Raw genomic sequence first — 24448 nt, 5'->3', positions numbered from 1 at the left:
TTGTTTTTCCCTTGTCATTATCATTCTTCCAGGCACATGGTGTAACTCTTGGGGATGTCCTTTGCTGAGTTAGACTCAGGGATTCTTGTGGGTCCCTTCCAATTTAGTAGATTCTGTGATTTGGTGGTTCAGCTGATTCTGTGATTCAGCTGATTCTAAGATTGTGTGATTCAGTTACTTTGTCCCTTCTTTAGTCCTCTGGTCTGGAGATGGTTTTTCACCATTCCCTTGAAGGACAGAGAACATATAAGAAGATACAGGTCTGGATAAACCTTAATCTTTGCATGAGAATAAACAAATGGAGAGAGCAGGGAAATTGTGTTCCTGTGTCTTTCCTGAAAAAGATGAAATTGTGATTTATGCCTAAGATGGTGAAAAAATCAAGAAGTTTGGTGTCATATTGCTGTTTTCTCCCATAATGTTTGCCTCTTTTCAGGAAGGGTCAGAAGTCCAAAGCTCCTGGCAAAGGTTTAACAACAAAAATCCAAATCAGAAAATGGAACTTTGCAGTAATTATGGCATTCATATGGTGGTCCCTGGTATTCCCATGGTGACATTATTGCTGTTGCCATGATATTTGCAGAACAGAGCTAATGATTAAACTAATGAAATTTTGTAAAACCAGGCTTCTCAGACCTCAGGTAGATGGAAATGCATCCTTTCTTACTCATCCTCATGCTCTACCACTCTTTCGCCCACATTGTTTGTTGATCCTTGCATATGCCATGTGCCAGACATATTGCAGATCCATAATTTCAAGCAAAACTGCAACCACACTGTTGCCCCCTATATCCAAGTACCTCTAGAGTCTGAGTGCTTGAAACTGAATCTGAACCCGGATCAAATCTCTTTACACAGCCCTGAACTTCATGTCAGGTTGTCTCCAAGCCTTGAATTCACACTCTCCCCATAGTTTGGTGACAGGAAATGGGGAATTTGTTTTTAAAACCAGAACTGTCAGATGTCTTGCATTCAAGACATGAGAAAGACTCTTGATGTTCACAAGAACATCTTTTGGCTGAACATTTCACAGGCAAGACCTGAATTTGTACCAACTGGACATGTCTCAAAATGTTTTAGTTGTGCTGGGGATGTTCCACAGAGCTGCACTAATTAGAAGGGATTCATTCTTTAAGACAGAGAAATGCTACCTCACAGTTTGAATATTAATAAGAGAAAATTTATGACAGCCAACAGAGTAATATAATATTTGTAATTATAATAAATAATATTGTCTCCAAAGGAAAAGGGCATTTATCTGCTTAGCTCTTTCATCAGCCATTTTCGGACACACACTGTGCTTAAAATACAGTTATGCAATCCATGTGGGTCAACAGCGGAAGGTTGGTTGCTTCACCAGGATTATAAGAATCTTTTAAACACAATGGTACCACAAATTAAAATGGAAATCTATCAAAACAATTATCATCCTGAAAGCTTTGGCCACAAGCATGATTATTGTAGAAGGATGTTGTCCTTGGCTCAGTTCAGCTGGTGTTATTTGTATCCCTCTATGGCTCAAAGTTAGAATTTGCATGGCTAAGGACCATAAATTTTTGGAGGAAAAAATAGGCTGTTCCTCAATGCTAACACTAGCAGTTTTGTGTTGTTGTGTAGTGGTTTGTAGGCAATTCATTAGATACTAGAGATAGGAACAGACTGAATGTGGTGGCTGAAGCCTGCCTTGAACCTTGGAAGGATTCAGATGGAGATCTCTGTCTGGACCTAGCTGTTTGTGTCTGAGGCAGTTGTTGATGTGGACAAGAATGAGTCAGTGTCCAGAGTTTTTGGGTTTAACTCTAAAGTACGTGTTTTCCATAGTAAAACAGTGAAGCAGATATTGAGCTGATATAAACTGCAGCCTATAGACTTAAATAAAGCAGAAATCATGTCCTGAGTGCATCCACCCTGTCCATGAGACAGGCAGTCCTGTAGGGATGCGAGCAGTTAAAGAACACCCTGGGTGTTGCTTGCCATCAGCAAGGGACACATCTGCTTAGAGATGTCCTCAGGAGAGGCTCCATGTAGCATCCTTGAGCTCCTGACAAAAGTTGAATTCTGCAGCAACATCATTCTTGTGTTGATGATAAACTGTATTAAATAACAAGCACTGCTGGTTATTTTTAAAATGCTCATTTTTCATTCATGATCCAGTTTTCCATCTTGCGGGAGGTAAATGAGTAACAAATCTGAAATCCATTTTCCTTTCCCCCTTCCAGGCTGGTATAGATGGAGAAAGTATTGGGAACTGCCCATTCTCCCAGCGTCTCTTCATGATCCTGTGGCTCAAAGGAGTTGTGTTCAATGTCACCACTGTTGATCTGAAAAGGTAAAAATTGTTCTGTTTAATTGAAAATAGGTGTATGACCCAGTGTTTGCACTATAGAAAGACCCCCTCCAAGTTAAATCAGATTTTTATCTGGCCTAGAGAGCCTGTGGTGCACAACAAAATAGTTGGGATTCAGGTTTGGCTGTTGTTTTTATTTTTTTCTCACTTGTGGAATGTTTTTATATTAAACAGGGTGCTTGGGGTAGTTTCAAAGTCTTCCAACCACAAATTACTGGAGAGGGAAAAAAAAAAAGGCAGACTGATTTTGTAGGAACTATAAATATCTGTGCAACTACCCGACCATAAAGATTAGTGATTTCATGACTTTTTCTCTGCTTGCAGAAAGCCAGCTGACCTGCACAATCTGGCTCCTGGGACCCACCCACCTTTCCTGACATTTAATGGAGAAGTCAAGACAGATGTTAACAAGATTGAGGAATTCTTGGAAGAGATTCTTGCACCTCCAAAGTAAGACCTTCGGCTATTTTTTTCAGTCAATATTCCATTTCCTAGGAATGAAAGATGTCCTAAGAAGAGTTCCTAAAAAGCACTGCTTCCTACAACCTTTACTTACAGGAGTAATATTTATTTATGAAACTTGCTGGCTTCAGTGAGATGACTTCCATGTGTGAAGGTTACTTATGTGACTAATAACTGCAGAATGTTTTCTCTGTACACATTTCTGGATGCCCTTGTATGCAGAATTAAGGAGACCAGTACTAAAAAAAAAAATGTAGGGGTCTGGTGGCCACATTTTGCAAAGCTAAAAATAACTTGGAATAGATGCTGAGAATTGCCACACAAAATATCTGTGCCAGGAAAAGCATTTTACAGTGAAAAACTAGAGGTTTCTGAGCTGTATGGTGTGTTAGGAAGGTTGGAAGGGAAGCTGATTACAGAGGACGAGAGGCTCGGGAGGCAGAAAAGTGCTCATTATTCTAGTCAAGAAATGACAAGAGCCCATAACTGGAAGTTATAACTAAACTAATTCAGATTAGGAATAAGGCCCATATTTTTTTTAGTATGAAAAAGCTACCAAAGAAAGGTTTAGATTTACCAGATATGCCTTACTAAGTTAAACATTTTGGACTTAATACAAGGATAATGGAAAAAATAAATAGTTGGCTTGTGAGTTGGACCTAGAATCTATGAATCCATCAAATTTGGCTTGGTTCCTTATGGAGCATTTTACCTCCAAGCGAATCAGCAGCTACAGGCCAGTCCTGAGGCAAGAGATCAGGCATTTAAATATTCTATACTCTGCTCCAAGACCACTGAAGTCAGTAGGAGTCATTAGTTTGTGTTTATCTTTCAAATCAATATATTCCTTTTCACCAAACGTCTGTAAAAAGTGATGCAGTGACTGGAACATTTATGTTCCTTCACCTGGTTAATCCTAAAACCCTTTGCTATTCCATCCTGGAGTACATTTTCAGAGTAGAGGATTAGACATGACTGCCATTCATAATGGAGGGATCTGGCTGCCAAACTCCCCTGTACCTTTCTGGAAATTTTTGTTTCCTTCTCAATTATGGCCGATTTTGGATTGTGGTTACATAAAGCATGAGTGCAATTGCCTTTGTCTTGACACCATCCCTGTGTAGCTCCCCACATGCCTGCCTCGACAGACAGATAATAGATAGGGTTAAGAGGGTCTTGCCAGGCTGTTGTTTTGAGATAATGAGTGTTAATTACAGTTCTTCACACTGGAGGTTTTTCTCTCTTGTTGTAAATTATATTTGTAGCCATGGCTGTGATGCTGGTAACAAGGTGTTGCTCTCCCCACTGCTTTTGCCTGTTCAGGTACCCCAAGCTGGCTGCTAAGCACCGGGAATCAAACACTGCTGGAATTGATATCTTTTCCAAATTTTCTGCATACATCAAAAACACCAAGCAGCAGGATAATGCTGGTGAGTATGACCATTGCCAAGTGTGCCAGGGAGTTTGTGTGCTTAGAAGTGGGAGAATTTTGCCATTTTCTCATCATTTTTTGTAAACTCTGTTCAGATGACATCAGGCACTGCTGCTGATCAGCTCCAGGTGGTTGGTTAGGTGGAGTCAACTCACATGCCCACAGCTGAATTAACTACATCTGTAGTAGTAATTCAAAAAGTAAAAGAGCCAGTGTTTGGTAGCCTCTTTACCAACAGCCACGGCATGACTCCTGTCCAGGCAGCACAATTTCCTCACCAGAACAGGATCCCCAACTGCTTACTGGAAGAGACTGGTGGCCTGTGCTACCTCCTCCCCTGGCCCAGCACTGCTTAGAGGAGTGTGTGTTGGCTGGTCCCAAACCTGTGAGAGCAACTCATGCTTTATTGGATGTTGCCATCAGGTTCTTGGCCCCCTTATCTTTTGATTATGCTATGCTGTTACAGCAAATTTGCTCATATATATCGAGACATTCCATATAAAATAATTAAAAGACAGACGTGTATTTAAGAAATGTAATTGCACTCTGTAAGCTCCAGATTTTCCTTCACATTTGTTTATGAAAAGAAAGAGTCACCCAGAAGCCAGATGCCATTCATATTTATATGCATCCCACAGTGTCTTCTTAATGAAATTGCTGTTCTCCACATTCTTTTCCCCTCAGACAGGAAAAACTCCAGCGAGTCTGAGCTCCTGTTGCTCCATAAAGCTGTGGATTTACACATCCCTATCCCTTGAGATGATCTAGTACAATATTTGCAGTCATTCACTGATGTACCTCCTCCCTTGTATTACTGCTTTCACAGAGACATAAGGCTTGTTGAATACCATGGGCTTATATCCCATCATTCAGAAAACACTAAATTTTGCAGGTTCCAGCTCTGCCACACACTTCATCTGTGCAATTATATTTCATTGCCCGGGGCTGACCCATGAGATAAAAGTGGGTAAATGATGATTTATGTCAGATAACAATCTCCTCTGTAATATTTTGGTGTTGTTAACAGAAGGAAATAATTATAGTGCTTTGCTTCTCAGTGATGCTAAAAACTTGGGGGTTTTTTGTCTAATGCTAATGGGATGCTCAGCTGATCTTTATAGGAAGTTGTAAAAGGAAGATAAATTAAGAGTTAGACTAAATATGTGTAATAATGAATGTAAAATATCCTGGCCATTTACAAGGAAGTTTTATGGTCTGCTGTGCAACTACAAATCTTCAGCTGTGCTACCCCACATGCACAGTCCCAACTCTTGCTTCCCAGTGACTGCAGTATTCAAATCCCTGGGCTCACAGGGGCTGGCATCTCCAGCCAGGAATAAATGGTCATCCTAGAGGTGTCTGCATCTGGCCACAAGCAGAGCTGGAATTCAAGGTCTGATGTCCACTGTGGTGAGATAAGGAATCTAACCTGACAAAGCACTCCACATTTTCAGAAGCTGGAGTATGATTAAAGAGAGCTTTCCCTAGTTCTGCATAACAAGCTCTTGGTTTAGGTACTCTTCTAAATGACAATTAACCACACCAAAGTTTTTGAGACAAGAGCTGTTAAGCTGCAGGAGAGACACAATCTTTGCTCCCTGCAAACATCCTCACTCCATTTTTGTTACCTGGTTCCTGCTCCTGTCTTACCCAGACACTGCAGTCTCTGAATGTACTGATGTTCAACTTTCCTCTTCAAAGTAGAGAAAAGCTTTTAGCTTAATTTTATTATAGCTGGAGTGCTGCACTGCAAGGGGAATAAAGCAGACATGGGTAGAGCAGAACTAGATCCTTCTATCTATAACTATGTTCTTTCTGTCAATGAAGTAAGGTCCCTGGGACTGTCAGTGCAGACCTCAATTTCAGCAGAGTAATTGACTGTCAGTTTTCAAGGGCTAGGGAAGAATAGTTTCTCCCCAATCCCAGGGATGTTTTATTCACCTTCTGTCTGGTTCATCTGAACAACAGCAGTTTTTCTGAAGGCTGATTTGGATGGAGGAGAATGAGTTAGTCAAAAAGTAGTTGTCTTACATTTCTTGAGCAGTAAAAAGACTTGAGCATTTCTTGAGCAGTAAAAAGAGGAAAGGAGAGCAACACTGTGTACAGATTTCATAATAAATATATTTATTTTTTATTTGTATTTAATAAATTTTTGTAAAATTGCAACACTGATTCAAAAGGGATCTGGGGCTCTAGTTCTCATCTGATGCATATAATTTTACAGCAGGTCTTCCTGCATTATTTAAAATAATAGAACAGAATCATAGAATCTCAAAAGACCTGGAGTTTGGAAATTGGGAATCTGGAAAAGACCTTGAAATCATCAAGTCCAGCCTTTGATCACAACCCTGTCAATTAAACCATAGCACTGAGTGCCACATCCAGTCACTTCTTGAATACTTCCAGGGATGGTGACTCCAGCACCTCCCTGGAAAGCCCATTCCAATGCTTAACAACCCTCTCACTGACTAAATTCTTGATGTCCAGCCTGGCCTTCCCCTAGTACAGCTTGAGGCTTTCTATTTAAGTAAATAGTTTTTATATTGTATTAATATTATGGTTCATTATATTTATACGTTAAATAAATTTTATACATTCATTTTAATGTATTTTAATATTATGTTGGTATGGTACTATACTTCTATTTCTATTTCTATTTCTATTTCTATTTCTATTTCTATTTCTATTTCTATTTCTATTTCTATTTCTATTTCTATTTCTATTTCTTTATATTTATATTTATATTATTTTTCCTATATAACAGCAGAAGTAGTTGTATATACTTCTGTGACCAAAAAAAATAAATTATAAACATAAAATATAATTACTTAGGTGAAGTCCCTTTTCCTGTCTCCACATGAGCAGGTGAGACCCAAAAAGAACAGAGATTGCTGCTTGTGATTATCATAAATGTTTCTATAGCTCCCAGCTCTGAGACAGAGGTTATATGTGTCTCATAGTCATGCTCTATATCTGTTCCTGGCTCCAGCTGATTCCAGTGCTCAGGTTAATCTGGAAAGCCACACCAGTGACTGGAACATCAGTTGCATGTGATCAAAACACAAATAGAAGAAGAGTTGTTAGTAAATTAAAAATAGATTATAGAACCCAGATTGCTATATGAACAATAGTTTTCATTTCTTTTAATTGGCAATAGAGGCCCGGGGGCAGGACAGCAAGGTGGCTAAAGCACCAAACATCAAGTTGCTTAAATTATGTTCTCTTAACTCAGGAGTCAGGGAAGTGAATTCAATAATGTGTGGGATATCGGGCTGGGAATTTGTGGTATCAGCCTGTCTCTGCTGTGACAAGTGTGGGTTAGGTGTCATTACGTGTGACCATTCCTTGCAGGGCACCGGTTTAGGGGAGGTCCCGTGGTGTGTGCGATGTGAGCTCTCACCCCAGCCTGGGGCTGGGGAAAAGTGACACAAAGTGGTTGGGATAATTAATGATATTTGTGCAGCAGGAGGGTACTGGATGTGAGAATTGATGGGAATCTGGTGCACACTGAAGAGAAGTCCAAGCTGCTGTCCCTCTTAGCAGAGTTTGCAGGCAGGGCCATGGAGAAATGTCACATTTCAGGTGATGCTGCTGCTGGCCGTGTCACTGTGGTATTTCCTATTCTGGGATGGCACTGCTAGCACGGCCTTTACATAGATAAATGATTTTTTTTTCCCCTTGATAGTGGAAAAGTCGGTGAGGACAACAAGAGGTGGTTGGTAAATCCTTGTTTTAGTGTGTGTCTGAGTCCTGTACGTGAATAAACAGATGCAAGGATACATTTGTAGGTCTGTTTCTGAGATTGTGACACCCTCTGCTGGCAAATATATGAATGTATAAAGCAGCTCTGCACAAGCAGCTTTACAGTCAGGGCGGAAACATCCCCTTACCAAAACAGGATTCTTTCTGTCAAGACAGTTTCCTCTTACAAATGTAACATTGTCAAAAGAGAAATTTTTCATAGTAATCTATCAATTTTGACAAAGTTTTCATGGAAAAAAAATATGTTTTTTCTGGATGAGTTAAATTTACTTTGAAGCAAAAATGCTTTAGCATTACAGAGAAAAATAGTGATTTTTTTTCTGGATTCATGCAGTACTTCATCAGCCACACACCGTTATGTTTTATGCCTGGCACAGAAGCAGGTGATAACCTTCTCCTGTAAGTCTACATGGCAATATGTTATTGATCATGATTCATTTACTTACCAAAGGTATTTGGCAGCAAGGCTGCCGTGATTTAATAGTTCCCTGAATTTCTGATTCTTTTTTTCCATCTTTGTTTTCCTAACTTTTCTGTCTTATAATATAAAAATGTTGAAAGTTTTGGAACAGGCTGGCGAGGGCTGTAAGCCCAGAAGCAAACATGCTCATGCCATATCAAAGTCCCACCACTTTTAAGCTTCTTGAAAGGGAAGGAATTGATTCCAGATTCTCAGGATGTGGCAAGCTGTGTTTAAAGAAAGTGTGTGCATTTATTATTTCAAGTCAGTTCAATCAGAACTTGATTCCTTCCACCCCCTGTGCCACTTGATAATTTTATAACAGGCCTGTTTGAAGGAGTCATCTCCTCATTGTGGGATTAGATCTGTGTTTCTGCAGCACCACCAGATTATTCAGTTCTCTGGCTGTTGTCACCAGGCTTCACCCCTTGTGCCTGAAATGGCCAGGGCTCATTCACACATAGACAGGAGTCCTTGGGAGGGTTCAGTGCAGTAGTCTTGAAAATTATTTCCTGGGCACTCTTGCTCAAGTTTTCATGGCCAGTTTGAGAGTTTTTAATTGCTTAGTGATTGTTTAGTATCAAGAAGGAAGTCTTGTCTGAGCACAGGAAAGTAAACTGAGGTCTTGTGTGTTTATTTTGGTTCCTCTGGTTGATGCTGGGCAAGTCACTCATGCTCTGTACGGTCACCAGGGAAGCAACAATTTATGTATTCATTGGAGGAGGATGAAATCTAATTAATTGGAATGCTGTGTACACAGTCAGCATCCTGCTTGTTATTTTTACTTACGAGACTGTGTGCTGCAAACCAAGGGGACAACCTGGGGTAACCACCCATTAACTGTCCCGCCTAAAATTGTGAGTTCTTTGGCTCGCAGAATGAGCCCTTTGATTTCATGTAGGAGTTTAAAAAGTTGTTCTTGAATAGAGTTCTTAGGGGGCACCAGCTCCAGTGTGGGTGGGCGCATTCATTAGTGGTACGGAAGGATATTTCACTGTACAGCTCCTCAGAAGGCGCTGAGCTGGGAGACCACCAACATGATTTCGTGCAGAGGAATTTCCAGCCGTCTGACCAGAGGACTCTGCTTGTCTGGTTTGGATTTACATCAAGAGGCCAAAAATAAAAGCGCATTTAAATCATTAACTCGCATGTGATTAAGTGCTGTTCACCTCTTTCAGTAGCTCCATCACACTTTGTGGTTTGGTGCGTGAGGTGGGAAATGTCTCTCTCAGTGTGCTCTGTGTGTACACGTGCACTAGAAATGCACACACACATACAGGCCTGGAATTGAAACTGCCCTACAGAAGTTTTACACTGTGGAGTTACTCCTGCTAAGCAGAGGGTCAGACCCATAGGACAGGTATGTGCACAGGCTGAATTGTGCACACTGATCCTTCCCAGAAGCCATCACATGCCTCTTGTCACAAGCAGAAAATCTGTTCACTCCAAACCCAGCTTAGAATATTCACAGTAATACCAGCTGCATGGTCAGACCTTCTGTGGCACCTGAGCCAGGGGTAGGAGCTTCTTGATGTGCTGGGGCAGCCTGGGACAGCCTGACAAGCATGGTGTGGTCTGGCTCCAGCAGCAGGAGAGCAAAACATCTCCCCAGAGCATCTCCACCTATGGTGGGGAAGGGCAGGGAGTCACCCCTTTTCCTTCCAGCCTGGCTTCTCTCAGCCAAAGGGATCATAACACAGCTGTTACTGTGATATGGCTTCTCCTGAGTCTTTGGTCCTTCTGATCTGTTCCATGCCTGGAGGCTTCACCCTGTGTCCAGCAAAATTCCTGGCAAAGCTGCTCTTGAGTTTGCCAGAGCAAGTTGAAAAATCCGTTTGAATGTTCTTGTATTGATGGAAAGTTTCCTGTGACAGGGATCTTGGATCAGACTCTAATTTGGGACCAACATTACGGTTTGTGATTTTTGAACAGATTTTCAAGGTGCCATATAAATATATAGGTAAAAATATAAATATGTGTGTGATGTCTGTGTATCAACTTGCCATTATGGTTTTTTATTCTTTCTCTTTAGTTGAAGAATTTCCATTTTCCGCTACAAACCCCACATCGGTCCAAGGCCCAGAACAAGGCACAATTTGTCCTGTGGTGTGACAGTGACAGTACCAAGTTTTCTCTGTCATACAACCAGGAAAGACTAGAAAGAGCTTTTAAAATTGTTTTAGAGAAAAGGACTTGCTTAGTGATGGAACTTGTCAGGATGACAGTTCTTCTAGTGGAAGGTGTCTCTGTCCCTGGCAGGGAGGTTGGAAATAGATGACTTTTAACGTCCCTTCCAACTCAGGCCATCCCATTATTCCATGCTGATTCCATGATTCTTTAATTTTGGCCTTTTGAAGCACAAAAAAAAGAAAAAAAAAAAGCTATTTCAGAACGTTTTAAACAAGTTTTTATTACTCCCCATGAGCTGAATAATGTTGGGCTCATGGTAGCTAAAGTGCTTGGCAGCTTTACAAAACCAGCCCTAATATAAAAAATACCCAGTCTTTAAAACATATGTAAAATAGCTTTTCTGCAACATTTGTGGCACATAAAGTACCAAATACATGTTGGTGAGTGTGATATAAAGCTTTTATTGCCATTCATTTGGGATGACCCACATAACTCACTCATGATATGCTAATAAAACTGTTCACTCTGTCTCCTTATAAAAACACACATATAAAGATCACTAAAATTGTGGTGTAGCTTTGTGCTAACTTGTTAAGAAGTGCTGCAAGTTGCATTTATCACCTGTCCCAAATTGCTTTATCTACTTTCTGCCCAGTAATCAAAGTCTGAAATGCCCAGGAACAGCAGTTTGTGAAATAAATTTTCTTGAGAAATAACTTTTTTGAAAGTTCTCAAAATCATGCTGGCTGGAGGCCCAGAGCCATCAATATTCTGTCTCGTACCAGTGACAGCTTAAAGGACCAATATCTTTTGACCTTCCAAAAGTGAGAACTGAAATGTTATGTCATTAAAAGGAAGAGGTTTTCAGTTTTCTAAAATGATAACACACCATCACCTTAATCTGAGAAATATATACCTTACAAGGGAATATTTCTGAATTTTCCATCTTCTAATACCTTGCTAATTGAGGAACAAAGATTTCCTGGTGGAAATGTGAAAAACATTATTTGAAAACAACACAAAAGGAACATTTTCTGTAAGTCCAGATGTGATCAGACTGCAGGCTCTCCAAGGCAGGGACTTGGTAAGCCTGGTTAACAGTCTTAGATGCAGCCATTTTGGGAATAGTAAATATTTGCATTAAATTTACTAGCAGACCAAATTTTCTGACATGTCTGTGCTGAAGCAACTTTGAAGACATAGCATACCACAGGGAGGAGGAGAGAGAGAAAAAAAAGAAAGAATGTATTTATTTATATAATTTAAAGTTACAGAACATGCTGAAGTCAACAAGGTTAATGACATGATGAAATTAAGGCACTTTCTCAAGCCTTTGCTGAATCAGGGCCTGTATGCACGGCCAGGCCTAGAGTAAAACACTTGCAATGGGAACAGCAATTGGCAGACGCTCTCCTTTAAGAGGGAATTATTTCCCCTGTGTGTTGGAATATTCCTCCAAGTGCTGCTGGCTTTACTGGGATGCTTTGTTCTGTTTCCCAGCCGAGCTCCCATGCTCGCACACAGGAGCAGTAGCACAGCTGGAAGTGGATTAGAGCAATCTGGCAGCAGCAGTCCTGGGAGGAATTAAGAGCCTTGCTGCTGGAATGGGAGGCCTAAATTGCATTATTATTTAGAATTGAGTTTTAACTTCATTGCTCTATGGTTTGGCCCTGGTGGATGACTCTCTTTGTTGTGATAGACTTGGTGTATCTTAAGTGTGTTCCCCACAGCAAAGACTTAGGTGAAGTTATGGCCTTGCTTAGTTCAGTGTCCAAAACTTATATAACCAAATGTTGGGGTTTAAACACCCAACTGGTCTTGATGTCCTGACAGGATTGTTCACAGGTTTGCATTTAGCCATTGCAAGGTATCACATGGTAGATAGCCAGTGACTGGCTCCTGGAAGTCAGTTTGCAAAACTGTTGATGACTTCAAAGGGAAAAGAATTGGCCCAGGTTTTGTTTTTCATTAAGCAGATTTTAAAAGATTTTTTTTTCAATTATTATTTGTTTAATGCATGCAAATGTTCTCCATAAAATAACAGGGAAAAGAATAGTGAGACGTAAATGAAAATCAATGTTACTCAGTTTCTTTATTAGATATATCTTAAGTCACTGACTTTCAGCTTGAAAATACTGCTAGAAATGAGGTGACAAAATGGGAATTAGAGAAATAGTTCTTGTAAAAATATCCTGGTTTTTCTGATTGCAGAAAAAAGTAACCTGAATTTCATGGACTTTGAGGCCAGAAGGATCTTTGTGTTATTTACTATCATCTCCTACAAAACACATCCCAGTGAGTTTTGCCCATTAAGCAAACATGTTAATGTTCCATCCTTAAAATTATTTGGTTTGATTGAGCAGGGAACAGGAGAAACTGAAATGTCCTTGGTCCACTGAAGTGTCTTTGGGGCTTTTTATCCAGTCCTTGAGCACTATTTTACTGTTTTCTTTTGACCTTTTGCTGGAATTCCCAGTGCCTTTTTCATTTTTTTAACTGGGGACACCAGAACTGGAAAAAATGTTTTTAATACTTGACTCAACAGTTCAGTTGCAACAGAGGCAATGTGACCTCCCTACTAATTCTTGGATTGTTTTCATACATCCAGACTTAATTATAACTGATTTTGCTTCTGCTCCTTTCAGGGAGGTTGAGGTATAATCACAATGATCCCTAAGTCATTTCAAGGGGCTTGAAACAAAAAAAAATCTCAAAAGCAGAGAAACAATGGGAAGGAAAGAATTAAGATGTGACTCATTTGCAAATCTCGTCGTCTCATGGCTTTTTGTGTCTCAGTAACGATTTTTGAACAGAAAAATTCTGGAAAATTGAACACAGAAAATTCTGGAAACACTAAATCCATTTGAGACTGAGATTTTTCCAAGTGAACGAAGGGGTTTGGGAACTTAATAGCTTTAAAATTTCATCCTCAGGTGCTGCTAGCTAGGCATTGCTTTGTCTGCCTCTCATGTGTCTTCATCGATGCTGGAATTAAAAAACATAGTTGAAAACAGTGGAATGCAATTGGGATTATCCTGGTGTAAACAGAAGCAGACTTTATTCTTCTACATGCCTGGAATTGGAAGAAATTAGTATTAAAGATTCAAGCACCATCAGCCTGTACAGGAACAAATTTCTTCACTTAAGTCTTGGAACACAAGGGGTCCCCAGAGCACTGCTGCTAAAGCCCAGCTGCACTCGCTACCAGAATCTCACTTTTCTCTTATTTGAACGCAGATACATGAAGTTACTTTTCCTTTGTTAGTCCCAGAAATGCCTTATTTGCTCTTCAGTAGCAAAACAAGAGTTTAAACTCTGAGTGAACACACTTAAACACCGAGATAGCAGTAGGATAACCTCATACTATAAAATATGCGTTTAAATTTTGCAGGGCTTTATTTTTTTTTTCCAAATTCCTGATGCAAATCAGCTGCTGCTGTCTGCAGTTGCTTTAGGGACACCTGCACAAGACTAACATGGCAGAGGTCAGGATTAGGCCCTTGGGGACGTGCCCTAGAAATGATGCTTGTCACTTACGTGCTGCTACAGGGTCACGATGATTTGTGAAACGCAGGTTCGGTGCTGTTCTTCCTGGGGCACTTGTAGGCCAGTAGTTTTACATTCACTTGCTTCCTGCCCTCAGGGTCATTGGACTCCTAAGAGACTTGGGAGTGAAGCTTTTCTTTGGTGTCATTTGAACACCTGGCTTTTCTTCTTAAAAAACAGCATTTGAAGGGGCTCTGACAGCATTCTTCATGATAATGTTACAAGTATTCCATTTATTTCTTGCCTCCATTGTAACAATGGATAAGAAAAGGGAGGGAGGAAACCTGAGTTTTCTGTAAAAAAATAGAAACAAGTCAAAACAATCTTTCTAGATATTTGAAAAACATGTCTAACTTACTATTTAAGGTGTTATTGATTCACCTGCTTTGCTAGGTTTAATTTGGGACTAGGACAGATGGTATCACAAAAATAGAAAGATGCCAAGATGCCTGTTCTTTTTGTAATATTTACTGTTTATCGTGTCTAACCTGAAACATGTTTCCACAGCTTGTGCATTATTGCTTTACTAATGTAAAGTTTATGGCCAAAGAGTAGTTTTATTTTTATATTGGATATAGGACATGGCAAAGCAAATGATTTAAATTATTTTTATAAGGCCATATAGAAAACTTGAGAAGAAGAAACTCAAGTCTCCTAAATCCAGGTAGCCTCTTAATCCTTGGATCATTGCTCTCTGTTTTAGGAAAATGTGCTGGGAATTGAGCTTTCAGTCTTTCTCATTCCTTCTGTGGAGGTTTTGAGACATGTCTGTCAAAATATCCCATACTTTTTGGGTGAAGCTCTAATCAATCAATCAATCAATCCACATTATCAGTCTGCAGATGGGTGAGAAGGGAAAAGAGATGATAAGGTTGGGATCATTTCACTTAATTCTGTCTAAAAGTTATATATTAGTCATTCAAAAGTCCTACTTCTGATCAATGGAGAGAGACATTTCTAAAGGGCATTTTGATTTTTCTTAAAGTTGGGAGAATTTCCTTTGGAGATGCCTTTCTTTTATTGCTACCTTGAACAATTAGGTCAGAATAATTACCTAACAATTAGAAATCAGGCAAGGGAAATCTTACCCATAAGCAAATCAACAGATTTTTGATGTGTCCAGGTTTCTGAGGGTGCTTGGGGTATCCCTCAGCTGTGTCAGCTCCATCTTCCTCTGAGTTCTGGAGGAAGTGTTCCTGGGGCTTAGCACCTCCATTTCTCTCACTGCAAATACACAGAACAACATATATGTCCCTACATGTATGGAAAATGTGTCCCTGTTTATGCCTGCCTCAGACCATGTCTGAAAGGTGATTTATGACCAGACTTCTGTGTCTGTTTCCATGTGTGCCCCTGTGTTTTTGTGACTCACCCCATTCCTGGTGTTTGCTCACCCCAGCACTGACTGGGAGTAAAAAATCCCTTTTCAAGTCCCAGCTCTGACTTGCCTGGAGGATGAACATGAGCCCCTGTCCCCTAAAACAACCCCAAACCAGGAAAGAGCGGATTTGAGGAATAAGAGACACTAATTTATTTCTGTTCTGTGTGTATAAGGTATTTGTTGATTCATTAAGTGGGCAGAGACACAGAGATCACAGCTTTTTCACATGGCTGTGTGGGCATTCACCTTTATTGTGGGAACATGCACAAGTCTCTTTTCCAGTGAATATTGAATTATTTATCTGGAGTGGAACATCTTTAATAGGAGAGCTGAATCACCCCAGAAACTCCCTTTGGCCCAGACTTAGGCATCTAAATGCCTTGGATGCATGGGAGCACACAACCTTCATCCTCCTCTGCATTTCCAATGGCTCTCCCAGTGACCTCCCACTCATTTGCTGCTCAGAGCTGGGGATTTTATGAGGCAGAAACATGCCTGGAAAGGATGCTGCAATGCTCAAATAGGCAATGTATTTGCCCTGTGGGGAGTAAACCCTAATATTTAAGTAACTTTAAAAAAAATTGGAGGTATTATCCTAGATCACTTGGGTGAACTGTGAAATTATATTCAAAGAGTAGTATTCGTCTCGCCTGACTTCACCTCCCTGAAAGTGAGGTGTCTAGTCTGAGCTAGTCTTTTAGGTTTCATCTGTAATTCATGCAGCAAGAAGGGCATGTGCACAGTGAGTCACTCTGGTCTGAATCAGGTGTCTCAGGCAGTTGGATGGAATTGCCCTCTGGAGATGCTCAGTCCCTCTGAGCAGAGAGGGAACCTACAGAACCAGCTTAGACAAGGCACCCGACTCTTAAAGGGCTGAACAGAAGAAGTCAAGGGGCACCAGATCTCGAGGGTTTTATTGAAATCACAGGGGGGAAGATAAACTGTTCAATATGAAGTGCAGAGTCACGTGTATTGCAGTCACAGCTCCTCCATGGAGAATTAATCTATACAGATTAAAGTTACAATACTCTGTTGAGCCAGCCTGGAAAAAAGAAAATACAAACCAAAAAAAAAAAGGACAGGATGGAAAAAGAGAGTGAAAATATGAATCTTTAATTTTTAATCAGACTGTCAGACTAGTGGAATGATATTATTTTCTTACCTTAAATTGCTGTTTCTTAGCTTGTTCCTTTCTCCTACCAGAAAACAGTATTCGGTCTCATATAATATCAAACTGTGAATCTGGAAGTGATCAGGAAAGGTGGTTTGTTTTTTTAAAGGAAAAATAAATCTCAGATGGTTTGATTGAGACTGTGAATATTTATGTACTGTTCCCCCTTTTCCCTCATTGGTATTTCACCAAGTTCATTTGCGTGTGTTACAGGATAAATCTTACAGGAGGGCAGTGGAAGAAAGCAGTAAAAAGGGAAAACATCAATCAGTGAGGTAGCAGCAGGAATCATTCATTTTTGTACATGGATCATGGTTTGTTGTACTTGCCTGGGCTTGACAATTAAGAGCCTTGCAGTTGTGCTGAGATCAGCCTCAGGTAGTTGGCTACAAAAAGACAAGATGTTGCTGGGCTTCAGTCAGTTTGAAGCCTTGTTGTCACAGGGATAATCACTCAGAAAGAGCGCCACGCATATTTGTCCTTGACTTGGAGAAAATGTTTTGTGACAAAAGGTTTATTTAATAAAAATGCCATGGGTGGTGTGAGTAACCTGATTTATTGGCAAATGTGGGTGGAATTTTGTGAATAATAACCTGCTTTGGAAAGTAAAAGTATTTTCTGTTAAACTGTTTGAAGCAGAAGATTATTCTCCTTATAATTTGGAAATGATATGTTAATTTTGAAGATTGTCACCATTTAAAAAGTGATGCAAAAATTATTGGATGTCTAGGCAAGACTTACTTAACCAAACATCCCCAAATATGACTTCCTTGTTTTTGTGTTTGTTTAAAAATCTTGCTTTTTTTTTTTTTTGCAGCTTGTTTAAAAAATTAACTGTTTTTGCTCCCTTTTCACATAAGTCAAATAGTTTTTATGTTCAGTTTGCTTAAAAATCTGTTGTTCTTAGTACTGTGATTGTGCCCTCTATGCTTTGAAACTTTTTCCATAATAACTATCAAGTGAAATCCTTATCCTGCAAGAGGTTCCACACAAGCACATAAAAAAGGAGTCATCTCACCTAATTTTAGCTATTTTAAATTTAGGTAGCCAGTCTGCCTATGACAGAGACTGAGAGAGATAGAGAAAGTGAGATTGAGGCTTCTCTGGTGGTAATTCAGCTTTTCCTAGGCTACTATTTTAGGATGGAATGATTTGCCTTGCAGTGGCTCGTTCAGGCCACAGAGATTGGTGTTTATGTGCTTTGTCTGCTTTGCTATTTCTCCTTGTCCCAACATTAAACAAGGAAGGAAATATTTGGAGTTCAAGGAAGGGGAAAAAGCGTCCTCGCCTGACCTCTGCAAATGCTGTGGGTGTGGGCAGTCTGAATCAGTTTTACTTTTTCCAAACCATTTTTCTTTTACTACTTTCTAGTTACTTTCCATTTTGCTTCAGCCTTATTTGACCCACAGAAAACAGAGATGGAAACGACCGGTACGCTGGAAGTTTTATGGCTGGTATTATTTCAGGGGTCAGATTAACTGATTAAAATAGTCCCTTTTGGCTTTAAAAGCTTCTGGAGAAATCCTAATCCCACTGAAGTCAACAGCAAAACTTCCATGAGCTTCAGGATGGCCAGAATTTCACCCTGGGTACCTATTAATGAATCTTTGTCATCTGGCCCTCTGCTTGACTTGCAGGATTGCTCCATGCATTACATTTTCCAATGTTTTGTTCAGATGCAATATAAGTACTTCAAGGCACAAGGGTTTCTCTCCATCCCCTGGAAATAGTTGCACAGGCTAATAGTTTAAGGAAGTTTTTGCTTGAAGAGTTGAGTAACAGAGCCAAAGTCTGTTCTTGGTTGGACTGGAGTAAATATGGAATAGCTTGTTGACAATGCAGTTACTCCTCTTTTATGTCAGTGTAACCAACAGCACAGTTTTGCCCATTATTAACTTTTGTTACATTATTTGTATTTCTGTGCATGTCAGAATTTGTTAATCTCATTGTTCAACATCAAGTAACCTTCTGCTGAAAACAGAACGTCAATGTGAATTAGGTATCATCAGCTAAATTGAACCTCACCCTGTGCATTTGACAGATGGTAATACATTCATTAAGTGTTCTGTGGTTGCTTTGAGGTTGGAAAGTGCTATTTTTCTGGCTTCTAACTTAGAATTCTTAAGTAAAGTTGTTTAAAATCCTAGTTTTGAAGGGAGAAGAAAAATCACAAAAAGCTTGCGAGGTTTTTTTTACTAATATTATTGTTTATTACTGGTGGGATGACAGGGCAGGACTGTCATTGCTAGAAGTTGTCTTTGGCTGCATAAGTAGTCCAGAATGAAGTAGAAAAGGCTGAGAGAGAGATGGTTCCACCATGGATTTTGTCTATACATGGGTAGAATTTCTTGGAATTCAAGGTTATATTAGATATATCCCAGTGAAGGCAATATGATGCTGGTGCCTTGGTGCTTGGTGATTCCAGTGTCCAGAAAAATGGTTTCAGACATTTCAGCTGTCACATGGATAAGCTGATGACAGGGCTCCTCTCTGAGAGCTGATCACATTTGGGATCTCTAAGTTCCTACTGAAAGTCTGCAGGGTGGGGAAGCAGTTGGAGGTAGAAATTTCAAAAGCAGCACAGAGCCACAGCCTGGCTCTGCTTGGTGTTGTAATATTGAATCCTCCACCCCGAGATTACCAAGACAATGCAAGGGTGTGATTAGACGCTTCAGGAGAAGTTCTCCCCACAGCTCATTTAGGGGTCACCAAAACCAAGTGTAGAAGAGAAAACTCCACTGAACAGAGAGGAAGCTCTCACGGTGTTTAATTCAAACCTATTCTTTTAATTTTACTCACTTCAGGGAAGATTAATCCCACCCATTAGCTGTTATCAGCAAAGCTATTTAGTTCTTTAATGATGTTTCCCAGAGGACAAGTTGCCAAGGGAATTAGGTGCTTAGCCACTTCTGAAATTCACTGTGGGTGGTTCTCTCACAAATGGGGAATTAGTAACTTTTTAGATCTTTTTAAATGTCTTCATCCAGTCTGGTGCTGATTGGTGTTCACATGGCCCCTGCCTTGGTGAGTGCATCCTGTCCCCTGTGTTCTCAGTGGAGACAATGTAGAGAGTCATCCAGCTTTTCATTAAACAGCCATAGTGGGGGAAGTTTGGAATTAAGTCCAAGTTTAAGGAATTAATTCAAGCTGAGGACTCTTTCCTCAGGAAGAGTCTCAGAACATTCAGAGCTGTAGGCTATTCTGAAGAGGTCATTTCCTGGTCTCCACTCACAATTTTTCACCTTTGACATAATGCTTAAATGTCTACCAGGCAAGAGGGAAAATTAGATTCTTTTACACATCCTCCTGCTTTGAGTGGGGATTTCCCTGAGTACCTTCTCAAAGAACATAAGATTTCAAATCCAACAGATAGATCTGAATGTGTTAGGGCACCTAGAAAGTAGCATTTGCAGCATGGATATTTGCATATAGATTTCAAAAAAATGCCTTGGAAATCATCAACAGGCTTTAAAAATCTGACCCTGTGCACGTAAAATCCATTTGATGTAGCAAATTTTGGATTGTAATTCTCTTAGTTTTTAATTTTTTTTTTCACTAATTGGAAGGAGAGCAGTTCTCTCTTATTCACTATTTTCCTATTTTCCAGGCTGTTCTGAGAACTTTACTAGGATCTGAGATCTAGTTTACTATGAAGAGTTTTGATTAAAAAAATGGGGTCATTGGTGTCACAAGTAGTTGTTCAGTTCTTGCCTGTCAGGATATAAGATGGTCCTGACTCTGTGGTGATTTCAATGTGAGGTGTCAGCATCCTGTGGGCTCCAGCAGAGCCTGTGAATTAGGTCACAGATGTATTGAGCCCTGAACATACACACTTATTTCTGGCCTAAAGCTGCCGTATGCAAGAGCCAACTATGAATTCAGACAGTTGTTTTTCTTGCTGTCACAAACAGGCTGCACTCCAGGCATTGTTTTTGGGACAGCCATGACGCACTTTGATAGAGCAATGAGGGCAAAAAAAACCCCCAAAACCTAATAAGTTCCAGAAGAGTTACATAAACACACCTCACCTGCTGCTGCTGTCTCTGTGCACACACCTGACTGACCCCATGGGCTAGCACAAAGCATCAAACACCCTCCTGACACTGGAATATTGCTCAGATGACTTGGAGAACCAAAATCCTACTGGGTGAAGGGAATACTGGAAAGTGGTCAGTGTTGAGCCAGTTCTGTAAAACCCAGATGAACAAAACTGCATGAAATCACAGGAATTCCAGTTCACTGTCTCTACATGAGCACAGTGTAAGAGGACACAGTCTGAGGCTGACCAAGAGAAGCAGAACTCACTATTCAACAGGTATTACAGGTCAAACCAAAAAGAGATTGCTAAATCCTTTGAGTGCTGCCACACTCCACAGTTCCTACCCTCCCGTGGAAGTTGTGAGGCAGGACAGCTGCAGGCAATTAAAGGCACCACAGCATCTGACAGCAGAATGTCAGTGTCAAAATTCAATTTGAATTGATTAAATGAAGGATGGCAACACTTTTGTTTTATGGATGGCAGCACTTCAGTCGCTTTAGATGCTCTGCTTTCAGAAATAAAATTCCTTCCCTCCCTGCTATGTTTGTGGGGGTGTTTTCAGTTGGATCACAGTAATTTCTTCAGTCAATCAATTAAGCCAGGGTTTGCCACTGTGTCTCAGAGTCAGCCACAAAAGAGCTGGTATGGTTCCCTGGTGCTGGGCCAAGAGACTTCAGTGGGAGCAAGGCATCAAGCGGCTTAATCTGACTTCCACTGCTGGCACAGGTTTAATGGATGTTAGGGCAGCAGGGAAATCATGTTCTGTGGCATTCAGCTCCTGCTCTCTCAGTAGCCCTGGATGTGCTGCCTTTCTCTCTGTGCCAAAAGCACAGGGGCAGCTGACAACAGAGCCTGTGGAGTTACCTGTGCCAGCAAGGCTCTCTGTGAAGGGTGATTGCTGCAGCCCTTTTGAGTGTCTGTCGTGGTCCATGAATATATTTAGGACCATAGAATCAAAAAAGGTTTGGGTTGGAAAAGACCTTAAAGACCATCTAGTTGCAAACCCCCTGCTGTGGACACCTCCCACTATCCCAGGTTGCTCCAAGCCCTGTCCACCCTGGCCTTGAGCACTGCCAGGGATGGGGCCACAGTTTCTCTGGGCAGCTGTAAAGAATTTATTGCATATAATTAACTAAATTTCCCCTATTTCATTGGTCCTTGTACTTACCTCCGTAGGCCTTGTAGTGCTATACCACCTGAGTAACTCTCTCCTAGGTTCAGTGGCAGTAAGTTACTCAGAGATATAAGATTTTACAGTATTAGGCCATTAATACTGACTCCAGGCCACATCTGCAGCAGGTATAAATCACTGCAGGTAATTTTCACCAGCTGAAATTCTGGCCTTAAGCCCGTGAGTCATGTTGTTATTTTTTCACATTGTAAATTCTTGCTGTTTCTTATTTATGTTGCTTTAGCACTTTGGGGCACTTGTGGGGGACCAGGACTCCATCATGCTTTTCACCCTTCAGACAGAAACACCGAAGACCCTTCTTTGCCCTGAGTGTTTGCAGTTTGGGTAATGCACAAACCTGCAGAGAGTTATCCAGCTTTTTGTAAGTGCAAATTGCACTTGCAATTGCAAGCAAGCTTTTCTATTGTCCTGACAATGAAGCATAAAAACACAAATTCCTTATCTGGGTGAAAAATTTGCACTCTGCTGTAGAGATTTAGATGGCATTTGAACACTGGAATTTGTTGGAGCCAGCAGCAGTGTGGGACATGATCTTCAGTAACTGAACTAAGAGGTCTGGAGTCTCCATTGTGAGACTATTTGAGATCTCTCAAAAAGAGTGTTTGCACCCAGGCTGAACCAGAGTTAAATAGGAATTTTAACACTGGCTAATATCTCATCTCGTTTGTAGCATATCTTTCAGCTCTATGGAGCTCTGGTTAGCATCTTTGGAATTACTGCTATTGCCCTTAATTACTCTGCAAGGGTGTTGAAAGAAGTAAAATTAAGACTTGATAGAGCTGAAGTAATGCTAGAAAATTCTGCTTCATTGCAGTCCTGTGCAGCTGGTTAGAAAAATGAAGTAGGGTTCCGGTTCCTGTGTCATGGCTTTCAACAGACCAGAAGAAATATCATAGGCAGTATGGGGTTTTTTTGTGTATCATCTTGACAAGCTGTTTTTTCTTTCTGTGATCTCTTTTACTGCTTTTTGTTGTTTGTCAGGAGAAGACATGGTACAGCAAGGTCCCTGTGTCCCTTTTCTCCCTGCAGGATGAGCTTTATCCTCAGGCAGATGTAATTTGCTGGGCTACTTTGCCATTGGATTGTGTTGGCTTTGGATCACAAATTAACAACGAATAAATTGGTTCTTGGCTTTTTTCCTAGACACTACCATAGCCATTGATAATAAGCATTTATAAACAATTCCTACCCTGCCCTAATCACTTATTCTTGGCTTTTTTTTTTTGGCAAAGCACTTGAAAGGGGCTTAGTGAAGGCTCTGAAGAAGCTGGATGACTACCTGAGAACTCCCCTGCCAGAGGAGATTGATGCAGACAGCACTGAAGAGGAAAAAGTGTCTAAACGCAAGTTTCTGGATGGAGATGACCTGACACTTGCTGACTGCAACCTTCTGCCCAAACTCCACGTTGTCAAGGTAAAAGATGTTGTGAGATGGTGAAAGAAGCCTTAACTGACATGATGTGCCTTGCTCTGACAGCTGAGTGCAAAGCTAACATGTATTTCAGCAGAGAGTTCTTCAGGCCTAGAAGAACAGTTTGAAACACAGTTTTGCTCTTCAGTGTTTCCTACAGGTTAAATAAAGGAACTTGATACTTAGTTCATGGGAAAACTGTCCCATCACTTATTAGTGGTCAAGACAGTACTGAGTTCTAGATGTCTTGTTTCTTTATTTTTACCCTGCTGCAAGTAGCAGCAGTCTTTTGTATTAATTAGTTCCTAATGCCCTTAAGAAACATGTCAAAACTTTAGTCAGTTCCCACCCATTTGTAACTTAAGAGCAGCAGTCCATCTCTTTGGGGAATTTTTATTCCATCTGGTATTTCACACGGAGAAGTTAACAAATCAAAGTCATTGCCAAGGTCTGGGATTTAAGATGTACTATGGTTGCTGGTATAATGCAAATCATGTACATCATCTTGACTTCTAAATGTTGCATTTATTTAATTTATCAGATGACATGTTGCTTTAGAATAACGCAAGTACCTGGCAGACCTTGGCAAGCGAGTGAGCTAGGAATTAAAGCCAAGTCATGCATCTAATTTGGCTCTGTGAGCCAAAACATAAACTGAGCCTGGGAGCTGACTGCACACATGCAAAAAGAAAAAAAATTAAAAAAGCACATAAGTCACCAGGTAAGAAATGTGATAATATCCTCACAGGTTTAGCACTTATTCTGGCTCGTCTTCATTGGCAACATTGGAGTCAGACAATGCAAAATGAATGTGTGGCCCCTCACTGGTTCTTGTCTCCTAGGGATGAAATGAAAGATGTAAAAAGAGAATTAAAATTTTTCTCAGACAAGCATAGCCATAGGATATTGCCTGAAAAGCATTTAACAGATAGAAGAAAAGGGTGAATTATTTTTTCATTTGATGGAAGATGTGTGCTGGAAATTTAAAAAATGTTGACTTAAGTTGCCCAGCAGGTTTTATCTTCCCCATATGCGTGTGAAGCTCATGGAAGGCAAGAATGCTTAATTAAATGCAGTTTAGGACAGGATTTGGACTTGCATATACCAAGTGAATC

General features: G+C 40.4%; 1 protein-coding gene across 2 annotated transcripts in view; it reads left to right on the top strand.

Annotated features, from left to right (window-relative positions):
• Positions 1–24448, top strand: part of CLIC5 (chloride intracellular channel 5) — a 60020-nt gene that overhangs the window by 25293 nt on the left and 10279 nt on the right. For both annotated transcript variants that reach the window (XM_039696036.1, XM_039696037.1), the window contains exons 2-5: positions 2220–2329; positions 2672–2797; positions 4133–4239; positions 23155–23336. In XM_039696036.1, coding sequence (XP_039551970.1) covers positions 2220–2329; positions 2672–2797; positions 4133–4239; positions 23155–23336 — 525 coding nt within the window. The remainder of the gene's footprint in view (positions 1–2219; positions 2330–2671; positions 2798–4132; positions 4240–23154; positions 23337–24448) is intronic.

Source organism: Passer montanus, unplaced genomic scaffold (genome assembly GCF_014805655.1).
Source record: "Passer montanus isolate IOZ18808 unplaced genomic scaffold, ASM1480565v1 scaffold94, whole genome shotgun sequence".
NCBI classification, from domain to species: Eukaryota; Metazoa; Chordata; class Aves; order Passeriformes; family Passeridae; genus Passer; species Passer montanus.
This window is presented reverse-complemented; position numbering and strand designations above follow the sequence as displayed.